Raw genomic sequence first — 13673 nt, forward strand, 5'->3', positions numbered from 1 at the left:
GGAATAACAGAAGCCTTTTTCAGTGCTTCAGGAACAATCCCAGTGTTCAGGGAGGAATGAATAATATTGGTTATGAGAGGTGCTAACGAGGGAAGACAGGCTTTAACTAACACAGTAGGGAGAGGGTCAAGTTGACAGGTGGATGGCTTAGATTTTTTAATGAGATTAGATACATCAGTTATGGAGGGAAGAGTAAAGCTTGAAAATAACTGACAGGAAGACAGTGGGGGAACCAGGAAGTCTACTTCAGAGTCAGGAGCTCCTAAAGAGTTAAGTTGACGGTGAATGTCTGAGATTTTACAAGTGAAAAAAGAGATAAGAGAATTGCAAAAATCAACAGAATACATCTGGGAGGGGAATGTGTCTGGAGGTTTTGTAATTTTACTGAACAATGAATAGAGGGACCTGGAGTTACCTTCATTAGAACTAATTAAACCAGAGTAGTAAGCAGATTTGGCTGAGGCAATGCAGTCCTTATAGAACAAAACATGATCATTGTGCATTTCTTTATGTACAGTAAGTCCGGTTTTCTTGAATAGACGTTCGAGTTGGCGTCCTTTAGCTTTAAGGTGACGCAGGTCGGAGGTAAACCATGGAGCTGAACGGGAAAATGAGACAGTTCGATGTTTAAGGGGAGCAAATATGTTAAGAAGGTTATGAAGGTTGACATTATAATGACAAACGAGTTCATGAGGGGTTGAGGAGCAGTGGATAGATGGAAGGTCATGGACGGCAGATGAAAAAACAGCTGGGTTGACTATTACTGTGCATAATTATTAGGCAACTTAACAAAAAACAAATATATACCCATTTCAATTATTTATTTTTACCAGTGACACCAATATAACATCTCCACATTCACAAATATACATTTCTGACATTCAAAAACAAAACAAAAACAAATCAGCGACCAATATAGCCACCTTTCTTTGCAAGGACACTCAAAAGCCTGCCATCCATGGATTCTGTCAGTGTTTTGATCTGTTCACCATCAACATTGCGTGCAGCAGCAACCACAGCCTCCCAGACACTGTTCAGAGAGGTGTACTGTTTTCCCTCCTTGTAAATCTCACATTTGATGATGGACCACAGGTTCTCAATGGGGTTCAGATCAGGTGAACAAGGTGGCCATGTCATTAGTTTTTCTTCTTTTATACCCTTTCTTGCCAGCCACGCTGTGGAGTACTTGGACGCGTGTGATGGAGCATTGTCCTGCATGAAAATCATGTTTTTCTTGAAGGATGCAGACTTCTTCCTGTACCACTGCTTGAAGAAGGTGTCTTCCAGAAACTGGCAGTAGGACTGGGAGTTGAGCTTGACTCCATCCTCAACCCGAAAAGGCCCCACAAGCTCATCTTTGATGATACCAGCCCAAACCAGTACTCCACCTCCACCTTGCTGGCGTCTGAGTCGGACTGGAGCTCTCTGCCCTTTACCAATCCAGCCACGGGCCCATCCATCTGGCCCATCAAGACTCACTCTCATTTCATCAGTCCATAAAACCTTAGAAAAACCAGTCTTGAGATATTTCTTGGCCCAGTCTTGACGTTTCAGCTTGTGTGTCTTGTTCAGTGGTGGTCGTCTTTCAGCCTTTCTTACCTTGGCCATGTCTCTGAGTATTGCACACCTTGTGCTTTTGGGCACTCCAGTGATGTTGCAGCTCTGAAATATGGCCAAACTGGTGGCAAGTGGCATCTTGGCAGCTGCACGCTTGACTTTTCTCAGTTCATGGGCAGTTATTTTGCGCCTTGGTTTTTCCACACGCTTCTTGCGACCCTGTTGACTATTTTGAATGAAACGCTTGATTGTTCGATGATCACGCTTCAGAAGCTTTGCAATTTTGAGACTGCTGCATCCCTCTGCAAGATATCTCACTATTTTTGACTTTTCTGAGCCTGTCAAGTCCTTCTTTTGACCCATTTTGCCAAAGGAAAGGACGTTGCCTAATAATTATGCACACCTGATATAGGGTGTTGATGTCATTAGACCACACCCCTTCTCATTACAGAGATGCACATCACCTAATATGCTTAATTGGTAGTAGGCTTTCGAGCCTATACAGCTTGGAGTAAGACAACATGCATGAAGAGGATGATGTGGACAAAATACTCATTTGCCTAATAATTCTGCACTCCCTGTATGCAGAGTGCTCAGAATTAAGGGATGCGTCAGGTGGGAGCTCACCACAGCCTCATTTTGCCCTTACATTGTTTTTGTAGCTTCAATATGGGATATTTGTGTCCTGCGGCTTTTCAAGCTGCACGTGCTGCACTGCTGCCTGCTCCTTATGCATTGCTGCGAGTTACGCCATCACCTGGCTGAGCAGCTGAGCTTGCTCTGTGGGCTGCAGATCCGACATGCCCAACGGATATTTTGGTATCACTGTGATAGAAAGGACCCAGAACACACTGTGTTGGAAAGAGAAATAATTGATTTGCAAAGGTTCTTTTTCACTCCTGACAGCTTTACAGTTGTTGCATTGCTGATTGACACACACAGGTCCAGGTTCCAGCTTCACTGATATACAGAGGGCTTAGCCACCTTTCCAGCTTCCTGGCACTGTCCCTTGAACCCACTGCACCATCCCTCCTCTTCAATGGAGCTACAGACCACAACTCCCCAACATTATTCTTACACAATAAGTTGAAATTAAGACTCGTCCCTGTTCAGACAGTGAACGGACTGATGTCTTGTTCCAAAACCTCACCGAGCAACAGTCCTCATTACTTGTTCAGTATCCAAAAAAGCCAGGTTAACAGCTGTGGTTTTAATTGCAATGTGTCAACTATTTACACTGTGACTTTTGTGTCTGAAATCAGCAAAGAAAACAGAACAGCAAGGATTTAAAAACAACTTTTTGTAAGCAGTACAAATGCATGAGTTTTCCAATATAATTGAAATTATACCTGAGTTCTTGTTTCTTTAAATTACTAGTGACATATTAACATAAATTGGTGGAGAAAACAAGTAGCATTCAATACCCATTGGTATTTATTTAGACTCTTTTTCTCCAGTTGATCTTTCTTAGTTAACTTAGATAATTACTTCCTCCAAATCATCAACATGTCTTTTAGACCCCATTCCTACAAAACTGTTCAAAGAACTCCTGCCATTAATAAAAGAATCTGGAAAAAAGGAGAACGCATTTGGAGGAGTCTATGAATTGGGACAGCCTTCGTTGCATCGCTGTGACATAATTGGCCTTCAAATGTGGCCCCATTAGTTACACTGTAATAGGTCTAGGCTCCTGGAGGTTCCCATGATTCAGTGTTTCTTCTTCATTTTTTTCACTTAATATGCGTTTTTACACCTCTTTTTTCATTTATATATTAGTTACTATTAATCTCTGGCTGTCTTCCATAGCGTGTTTGTGTCCTGTCGCCTTCTTCCGGCCCAACCAGTCATGTAGGAGGGCCCCTCCCTGAGCCTGGTTCTGCTGGAGGTTTCTTTCTGTTAAAATGAAGTTGTTCCTTTCTCGCTCATACAGGGTCATATGTTTGTTGCAGTTTTCTCTGTTTTCTTTTTATTATTGTAGATAACTTGCCAAAAAAAAGCGCCTTGAGGAAACTGTTGTTGTGATTTGGTGCAGTATAAATAAAATGAATTAAAAATTGAATTGGCAGCTTCAGACCCAGCCCCAAGACAAACCTTCACCAGTGAATTCCTTCGTGGATCTTAAGTAGGGTTTTCAACCATATATGCAGCTCTAGCCTCTGCCAGTACTCCTGTCCATGCCCAATCTCCTGGCCCATTTTTACAGACTCTCCATGTCTGCCAGTTAGATGGATTTGTGACAAAGCTTGATTTCATGTTTTCCTTATCCCAGCAAAATGAACTTGTTGTATAATTGGATACATTGTCAGCCATGAAAGTGGTGGATAATGGTAGATATGATGCTATCATCAATTAGCCAACAGTTTTGGTTATAACTTGAAGAAGTAGCCGATTTCAAAACATCTTTCATAACTGAAGTTCAGACATAGTTTCACAAGAGTTATGGCTTCATCTATAACTGAGCATTTTTAACCACAACAGCTTTGGTAAATGCTTGATCATTATCAGAAATTCTCCTTCTGTCTGTCCCTCTCACACTCCAAACTTTCAGAGGTTTATGGACTGTTGTTAAAAGAAGGTTAGAGTGGTAAACATGGCACTGTCTAAACGTTTATGAGACATGTTGTTGCAATCAAATTCAAAATGTGCTAATGCATCTCTTAAATAAATGTATTACCCCAGTTCAAACATTTGACATATTAACCCCTTAACTCATAATGTAACATACTTGATACATCTGTTTTTGTGACCTCTATATCTTGAGTGTGATAGTTCTATGAGAGAGGCGTTTGTTGTATAAGTGGTTGTTGTATTTATGTATTGTAGTTGTCCCAGAAGCTTGAATATTGGATGAACCTGTGAGGCCAGCTTGTTTTACTATTTTGTAGGTTTCTACCAACACTACTGCTAATATTTCAGTCACCCCTTGCTTTGACTAATTCTTTAGATCTAGTAAAACAAAATGAAATCTATAAGATTACTATTTACTTATAAATACTCAAATCTTATCCAAATCTCGTCTTACTGTGATGCTTTTTGTATACTTTGAACTGCATACATTAAACTGTTGTAGCTATTTCACACAATAAAGCAAATGATACATATGATCCTATATTTATTAACTACTATACTACTAACTAATATACAACAGCAGGATCCATGATATTGTGAAAGTTCATTTACACATAAGGAGCAACAGACATCTTTCTGGCCATGGCCTCCGTCTTCCTTGGTTTTTCGAGAAAAGGCTTCTGTAAAAACTCCCATATTGCAGTGAATGTAGTAGTTACATTTCTTTCTTTCATGACAATCAGAGGCATACCCACATAGCAGACAGGTCTGGCCCGGATCTGGTGTCAAACTGGCACTGCTGGCTGACTTTCAACCCCCATGATACTGTGTAGTTGTGTGTGTGTGTGTGTGTGTTGGTGTGTGTGTGTGAGTGTGTGTGTGGGTGTGTGTGTGTGTGTGCGCGTGTGTGCGCGTGTGTGTGACACATAGCAGACAGGTCTGGCTCGGATGTGATGGCCAGCACTGCTGGCTGACTTCTGGCACGGTAAATGGTATATCATCCAGATATGGGCCAGGCCTGGTAGAATGGCACTGTTTATATGATGGCATGCCACATCTGGCCCGATTGTGGTTTGGTTTATGTGGCCCAGGCTCATAGAAAACCGGTCTCCCCAGATCCGGCATCAAGCTGGCACTTCTGACTGACTGGTGTCATGGCAGGGTGTATGTCAACCAGATGTGGGCCAGGTCTGGCAATGACACTATTTAATATGTTCCCATTTTCCTATTTTAGTTAGAAAACCCAAATGCCATGTTGCAATACTATAGTATACTATATTAGCCAATGTTTAAAATGCAGGTTTGACAGGTTTGTGAGTGTACACTTTATCCAAACCCTAGTGAGGGTTTACTCATGTTTACCACCGAGTGACTGTAGCTCAGGAGGTCACCTACTGATCAGAAGGTTAGTGGTTCAATCCTTGGCTCCTCCAGTCTGCATGTCAGGAGTGTGAACGCATATGAATGTAGTTAGGAAGCAGTCAGCTTAAAGAAAGTGTGTGATTGGATGAATGTGCCATGTTGTAAAGAGCACTTTGAGTAATCTGGGAGAGTAGAAAAGTGATATGTAAGAATCAGTCCATTCACCGTCTGAACAGAGTTTCGTCATGTTACTTTTGCACTATTATGTTTATTTATTTTATTTATTTATTTATTTAAGTATTTATTGTCATTGTCAGAGAACAATGAAATTGCGTTTGGGGCTTCCGTACAACCCGTAAATAAAATAATGAAGAAAATAATAAATACCCCTTAAAACCCAAGTGTAAATATTTAACCCAGTGTGACTCCAGTGCAATAAGACAATCCTTAGCAACAACATGAGAACATGACAAGTAATGTTCATAAGAAATTCAGACAAAGACCTGAGAAACATGACAAAGTACAACAATGCAACCCATTCAATATTATTGTACTGTGAGATATGATATCAGATATGATAGTTATCTATTTAAGAAAGAGGGGGGGGCAGGAGGGGGAAGAGAATAAAGATATGATGCACCAATGCAGACCAGTTCATTGCTATTAAGAAGTTGGATATGGTTATTGTCCGTGAGAGGGGGGCAGAGAGTTCAGGAGCCTCACAGCCTGTGGATACAGGCTGTTGGCCAGTCTGGATGTTCTGGCCTGTATAGACCTGTACCTTCTCCCTGAGGGCAGCAGATGGAAAAGGTGGCGCGCAGGGTGATGTTGGTCCCGCAGGATACTGTGCACCCTCCTCAGACAGCGAGTGGGGAAGATATTACTGATCTCTGGCAGACTTGTTCCAATAATTCTGCCAGCTTCTTTCACCACCCGCTGGAGTGCTTGCTGATCGGCCTTGGTGCAGCTGGGGAACCACACTAGAAATCCATACGTCAGAACGCTGCTGATGGCACAGTTGTAGAAGTTCAACATCAGAGATCTGGGAATGTGTGCGCTCCGCAGTCTCCTCAGGTAGTAGAGGCGCTGTTGGGCCTTCCGTGCAACTGAGGTGATATGGTTGCCCCAGGACAGGTCCTCGGTCACAGTTACCCCCAAGAATTTAAAACTGCTCACCCTCTCCACCGCCTCACTGCCAATGAAGAGAGGCAGATGGTTGTTATGACCCTTCTTCCGGAAATCTACAATGATCTCCTTGGTCTTTTTGGTGTTTAAGACCAAGTTATTGTCGTGGCACCATGACTCTAGTTGTTGCACCTCTGTCCTGTAGTTTGTCTCATCGTTGTTGGATATAAGTCCGAGCACTGTAGTGTCATCGGCAAACTTAACAATGAGATTGGACGCGCAGGAGGAAATACAGTCATGGGTGAAGAGAGTGTATAGCAGAGGGCTCAGGACACACCCCTGAGGGGCACCGGTGTTGACCACAAGGGTGGAAGAGGTGTTCTTACCCACTCTGACACTCTGTCTACGGTTAGGCTGAAACCTCTGGCAAACCAGATCTGGGCCACCAAAGGGCCGTCATTCTATGTGGTATGTGGGCCATGTGTAAGCACATTGTGTCGGCCAGATCCGGGCCATACCACTTTTGCTATGTGGGATAAAGAGTAACGGTGGTGTCAACACTTTCCTGGCTTTTTTTAACCACGAGTAATATTTTATTATATAATATTAGAATGCTAAACACTAACAGTAACACTAGTTTCAATGTATATCAATCTTCCTGAGCACAGTTTCTCACTTAACACACAAGCTTTGTCAATTGTCTCTGTAGTTGTTTATAACTCTGTTGAGGTTCAGTGATATGTGATATTAAGTAGTAGAAAATTAGTGTAGCAATATTTGGTTTTGGTTGGGAAAGAAAGATGTGATGAATGGTTGCAGATACGCAAATATATGTCGTTCAGTTATTTTCAGTGTTAGTTCCGTTATGAACATATATGTAAATATAAGGTATAAAATGCTGGTGCTTAGAGACAGTTCAGCATCTCACAATGGACGGTTGAAGTATTCGCTAATATGAAAAGAAATAGGAAAGATATTCTTACAAAAGGTTTGCAACTTAGATTATTCTTTGTCTTTCTTTAATGAATCTAGTATTCATTTTAGTATCTTCTTTTTCAAGAGATACTAACATTCACCATGAAGCTGCTACTGTGTCTGCACTTCTCTGTGCAATGAGTGGTTCTAACCAGGCTGTGGTGAGTATTGCAGCATAATCTATCTATCTATCTATCTATCTATCTATCTATCTATCTATCTATCTATCTATCTATCTATCTATCTATCTATCTATCTATCTATCTATCTATCTATCTATCTATCTATCTATCTATGTTATAATTTGAACATGGAACTATAATTCCATGTATGCACAAATACATGCCTAAGAAATAAGAATTCCCCGCACTTTGTTAGTTAACCTACATATTTGTACACATACCTGCACCTGAACACTGTGAATCACTTAACAAATATTTCACTGTCTACTTGCATGACTTGTCAGTGATTGTTTATATCATGATTACAGTTTTTCTCAGTCGCTTTGGTGCGTTTCTCAGATCAGAATTGAAATTCTCATAACTATTATTTCAACCTCCACAACACTCAGTCATTTGTGCACATCATAGTAGCAATTTCTCCTCTCTCTGAACAAACTGCAAATGATTTTGGACATGAATCAGTTGCTTCCATACATTTCCCTGCTGCTTTCTGACATTTCCATTTGCTTATGTCATGTCAGTCAAAAGTAATCATACCTATGGATGCTGAATAGTCGTTCCCAATAAAACTAATAGTCATACATCCATTGCTTAAGTCATCACACACAAAATTGTTGAACTAGTTATCACATGCCAAATATTGGCCATCTGTCAAGCAAATCCTATACCTTTCTGTATCATTGTTCCTGGAAATGTCTCCGAAATTGAACAATTGATCTCAGGTGAATTACAGCTGTCACTCATGAGGAGGCTCTACCAAATGGGTGATTTTATGTTTACATGTATTCTACAGTGAACAAGTGACTGTAGCATATTTTTCTTTTGCACAATTCTGTAGGATTACAAACACTTCTACACAATGGAAATGTGAAACGTACGTATTCAGTGTCTCAGTTACTCCCAAGACTCCCATAACATCTACAGTGACTTTACTGCACATTTCAGATGGCTGTACAGGTAGGCCATAGTGCTGTCGTCAGCATTTTCAGGTGTCACCAATTGTTTTTGCAATGGGAAACACTGAAATTATAAACTGTCATAGTGGAAACATGACAATGCCATTTGACTATCTTGTTCATAAAGATGGTGTCAAGACTTTTCATTTTGATGGCACTGACAGTTTCATTGACATGGATACTTGCTTTTGAGGTATGGATAATCAATTCTGTGCATGTGACGTGCTTTTGCAGGCTATCCACTAGGTTTTGCAGTTTGCACTAATTGTTTTGGGAAATGCACTAACTGCTGTGCAAATGTTAATGGTGTTCTGAGGAACGCACCAAAGCGACTGAGAAAAACTGTAAAAAATACAAAATCTGTCAACCAGAGATACATGTACAACTATTCATTTGCTCCCAGCCAACAGTCACCTGGTCAAGAGGTCCAATGGTTGTCCTTATGGTTGGACTCGCCACGGTGATCGCTGCTTTTACTACGTTCCAACAACCATGAGTTGGGCTAGAGCTGAGGTGAGTTTCTTTTTCTTTTCTGATTAAACCACTTTTAACTGTTACTAATTACATTAAAATTTTCTGCTCTCTGTCACTCTCCACTGAAGAGAAACTGCTTGTCCATGGGGGCAAACCTTGCATCAGTGCGCAGCATCAGTGAGTACCAGATAATTCAGGGACTGACTGCCCATTATGGCTACCCCCAAACTTGGATTGGAGGAACTGATGCACCCCAGGTATTTTGTTTATTATTAGACAGTATTTGTTAGGTGTCTAATAAATTCAGTCAGAGCCACTGTAGTCAAAATTATTTTTAAATTTCCACCTGCAGTGATTTATATCTAGTGGTATGGCATGGCTATGAAGGTACCTGGTCTTTTCTGTACACATGTTGGAAGCCTAACTCAGGGGAAGGAGCTAGAAGTCAAAACACAACAAGCATAAATGATAACCTATACACTATGTCAAAAATATATGAACGGCAGACCTGGGGTTTAATTGGATTTAAATATGGGTTGTAGACAATAGTGAAACTACCAGTAGGCTAAAGGAGCTTAAAGAACATGCCCAGTGTGAGAATTTCCAGTTTTTACATAGAAGGTTGCGTGCTCAAAGTCAGATGATCTGCTAGAACTGTGGCTATGCTTAACATTTTGGCCGCCCTGAACTAATGTGTTCAATTTCTGTCTTCTAGGAGGGTATTTGGTTGTGGAGTGATGGCACCAGTTTTCACTATTCACACTGGTGCCCAGGAGAGCCCAATAATGATCGCAATCAGCACTGTATTCAGATGAATTATGGAGGTAATTTAGAAAACAATAATTAACATGATTGCTTAATGTGTTTGAAAGGTTTACGTGATCTAAGATAGAAGCCATAAAGGCTAATTAACTAGAGTTTAGGTTTTTGACTTTTTTAACATTTTACTGACTTCTACTTGTGAACCTTTCAGGTTCCAAGTGCTGGGATGATCTGTGGTGTGATGCTCAGTTGCCATCTGTCTGCGCCAAGAAAGTCTAATGTTTCTTGGACTGACACTGATGTATGATGGTGTTTGTGTTTCGCTAGCTCTTACTTTATTTTATTTTGCAGCATTATATTTTTCCTCTCTATAGCACCCAAAGAAAATGAACAATCAACACAAGTTGGGCTGTCATTAAGGCCATGTGACTTTAGTGGGAGCAGACTTGTTACCAAAGGATTGATTTTACATTTTTCTTCTGCAAAGAAAACTGTTCTCTTCTTTCTTTAACATTAAAGCGTCAAGCAAGCATATCTCTGTGTTATGTCTTTTGTTTTGAGGTGTATATACATATTTACCAGATACATATATTAATATTTGTCTACTCTTTTATACATGTGTTAGTTCAATTACCAAATTTTTAAAAACTCATCACACATTCAGCAAACCTAGGGAAAAAAGTGCTAAGATTTGTTATACAAGTTTGCATTACCCATGTATCCTGCAAGCCCATAGATTTATATATGTGTCTCCATAAGTTGATTCTGTTCATCTGGACGTTGCTGTACTTACCTGGATGATTGAGCATGCATCAAGACGTTTATATATGTGCTGTCAGATTAAGTGGGCATGTGCTGACAATTTCATCTATTTTTACTATGCGATTTCCTGTCAACAATATTCCTACTACAGCAGTCCTATCTATTTGTGAGCCTTTCTATATAGCTAAAAATGAAAAGAAATTTGTATACACAGTTCAATAAAGAGCATTACAATACAAAGAATTGTATCTGTAGCTTACTCTGTGTGCGTGTGCCCATCTCTGAGAGCACAGAAATCATAAATTGAAAACCCAATATCCATCATAGTGAGGATAATAAAAGACGACAAAACTCTGACAATTTTAGGCAAACTTTGGAGTGTAAATAACAGTATTTAGAGGGGCAAAGAGAGGAGATATCAAGTGTACCCGGGGGCACCTGAGTGGAGTCAACACCAGAAAACTGGAAGAAAGTAGACCAACACCTATACCACCACAGCACTGTTGGAGGCAAGTTACAGGGAGGAGTGCCCAGAGAGGGCAACTCAGTTAAATACACAAAACACTTCTGTGTTAAAACATTTAATCAGGCTAAAATACAATTTAACAAGCCTAAACAAGACAACAACAATGGAGACCTAGAGTATATTAAAAAGCAGGAAAAAAACTCCTGGGTCCACTCTACTAAATTGCAGACCCCATACTCAGCCTGTTCTCACTCCCGAGGCGTAATATAGTGACAATTTATCAAGTCCTGAGGAACGTGAAAGATGACCTTCTGCGTTCTTATGCTACACGCTGGGTTATGGATGAAATCCAGCAGAATGACACTCTGCTGTAATAGACGTTCCAGCCATGTATTCCAGCTCGAACCCTAAACTTATCCCTAACGCTAACCAGTGCTTTAATGACGTTAGATAGTGTTTTCCAAAGTGATCTAAGTAAAATGAATGTACATGTGTAGATTAATTCCAAACACTTCTCATGTTTAACCCAGGCAAGGAGTGACTGACTGACTTCAGGCCAATCTTTTTTTTCTTTTTTTTTTTTTGCCTGTCCCGTTTGGCTCTTTTGCCATCAGAATTATTGTCTAAAGGCAAAGAAAGATGCCCAACGGATTTACTTTACCAAATTGACCATCCCAGCCTTGCCGTAATGGTCCTATTTGATTCACCTTTTATTGTTTATTTTATTTTATTTTCACTTACTAAATACGAGGACAGACATGACTGGGGATAAGAAAGAGGGGAGAAAAACAGCGGAGAAGAGGGATGGTGATAAAGGGCAAAAAACAAAAACCAACAAAATAAGCAGACAAAAAATACATATATCAATCACCTGGATCACCTGTTGAGAAAGAAAAAAGAGAAAACAAGCAAAAAAAAGAGAGCAATATAATAAACAACATCATCATGATAATCTATGTGAATATAACCTCCAAACCATGGAGGGCCTGAGATGTCCCCAGAGAGGTGGCGTCTGATACCCGACCTGACATAAAGACACAGACATACAGGCACACACAGATGCAAACATCCATTCCCACCCTCATGCTCTCATATGCAAATACTCAGCACTCATGTGAGAAGGCTCCAAACCTCACTCTGCCACTGTGGGATAAAATTGAGGCACAGGCAGCCAGAGGGGGGCAGAGGGGGGGATGCCTGACTTTGACTATAGTATATACAGTAAGGTATAAACGAGAAGGTATAAAATGTCACTGTATGTGTATTTGTGTGAATGTGTATATCCATCCATCCATCCATTCGCTTCCGCTTATCCTTTTCAGGGGCGCTGGAGCCTATCCCAGCTGTCTGTAGGGCGAGAGGCGGGGTACACCCTGGACAGGTCACCAGTCTGTCGCAGGGCTAACACACAGGGACAGACAACCATTCACACTCACATTCATTCACACCTAATGGCAATTTGGATTATCCAATTAACCTATCCCCACAAACTGCATGTCTTTGGACGGTGGCAAGAAGCCAAGGCAGAAGAATGTGTATAGATTTTTTAAAATTTTCTTCATGATATAACATTGTTCAGACATGCCCTGTAAGGACAAAATCATTTCTGTGGGAATTTCCATTCAGATTATGTCCAGTTTATGTCTGCATAAATTTAAAGCATGAAAGGCACAAAAATAAAATACAGATTCCAGCAATGACACTAGGAAAATATCTCCAGGAAACTCCCTCTTCCAGTCAGCAGCATTATCATGTGTGTTAGTTTAGTTTCTCAAGTTCCACCAGGCTAAAACGAGAGGCTTGTTTTGAAAGATCTCTGGCTTTATTAATATTAAGTGTACCAAGCTTAACATTGCTCATATTTGAAGAACAGCTAATAAGAAGAAGAGATAAAAGTAACAGTGACAGAAATAAGGAGACGACCCAAAAAGCAGACTTACAGAGGCAAACAAACTCAGGAAGCAGCTTCCTGAGTTTGCCAAATAACAAATACTGCCAAATAACAGATGTGCTGAAACTAACTAAAATGAGAATACACAATAAACTAAATGGTTCGGTAGGCAGGTAATTAGGCAGAACACACAATGAGAGATGAGGGAGGACGCAAACAATAAACAAAATGGAAAGAGGACCAGGAGAGAAACACAGCTCATATTCGACAGAAAAGAAAGGGGAGAAGCAAAACAGAACATGACGCACACTGACAGGAGACTACCAAAGTAAAACAGGAAGAAATGGCAACATACACACTGAGACGGAGACAGATACACAGAGGCATGACTGCATACTTATGTTAGGGTACCTGGGTCGCTGACTCAGTGTTTTGTGTCTTTTGGTTTTGTCTTTGAGTTTTGTTTTTCATCATGTTCTCTGTGTATTTTGTATTTCCTTGGTTAGTTCACTTCTGCTCATGAGTTTATTCAGTATTTCTAGTTGTGATCTTAGTTTGGAGAAGAGACATAGGGGCAAACAAACAGGACACAT

The 13673-nt window shown here is 40.5% G+C and overlaps 1 protein-coding gene across 1 annotated transcript; it reads left to right on the top strand.

Moving 5' to 3' along the window:
• Positions 1 to 9108: 9108 nt before the first annotated feature.
• LOC121812841 (ladderlectin-like) lies at positions 9109 to 10493 on the top strand. Its single transcript, XM_042215947.1, has 4 exons — positions 9109 to 9238; positions 9328 to 9456; positions 9915 to 10023; positions 10173 to 10493. The coding sequence occupies exons 1-4, from the start codon at positions 9218 to 9220 to the stop codon at positions 10238 to 10240; spliced, it is 327 nt and encodes a 108-aa protein (XP_042071881.1). The 5' UTR covers positions 9109 to 9217; the 3' UTR covers positions 10241 to 10493.
• The last annotated feature ends 3180 nt before the right edge of the window (positions 10494 to 13673 follow it).

The sequence above is a fragment of the Haplochromis burtoni genome, unplaced genomic scaffold (assembly GCF_018398535.1).
Source record: "Haplochromis burtoni strain Fernald_Lab_line unplaced genomic scaffold, NCSU_Asbu1 Contig_879, whole genome shotgun sequence".
Classification (NCBI taxonomy): Eukaryota; Metazoa; Chordata; class Actinopteri; order Cichliformes; family Cichlidae; genus Haplochromis; species Haplochromis burtoni.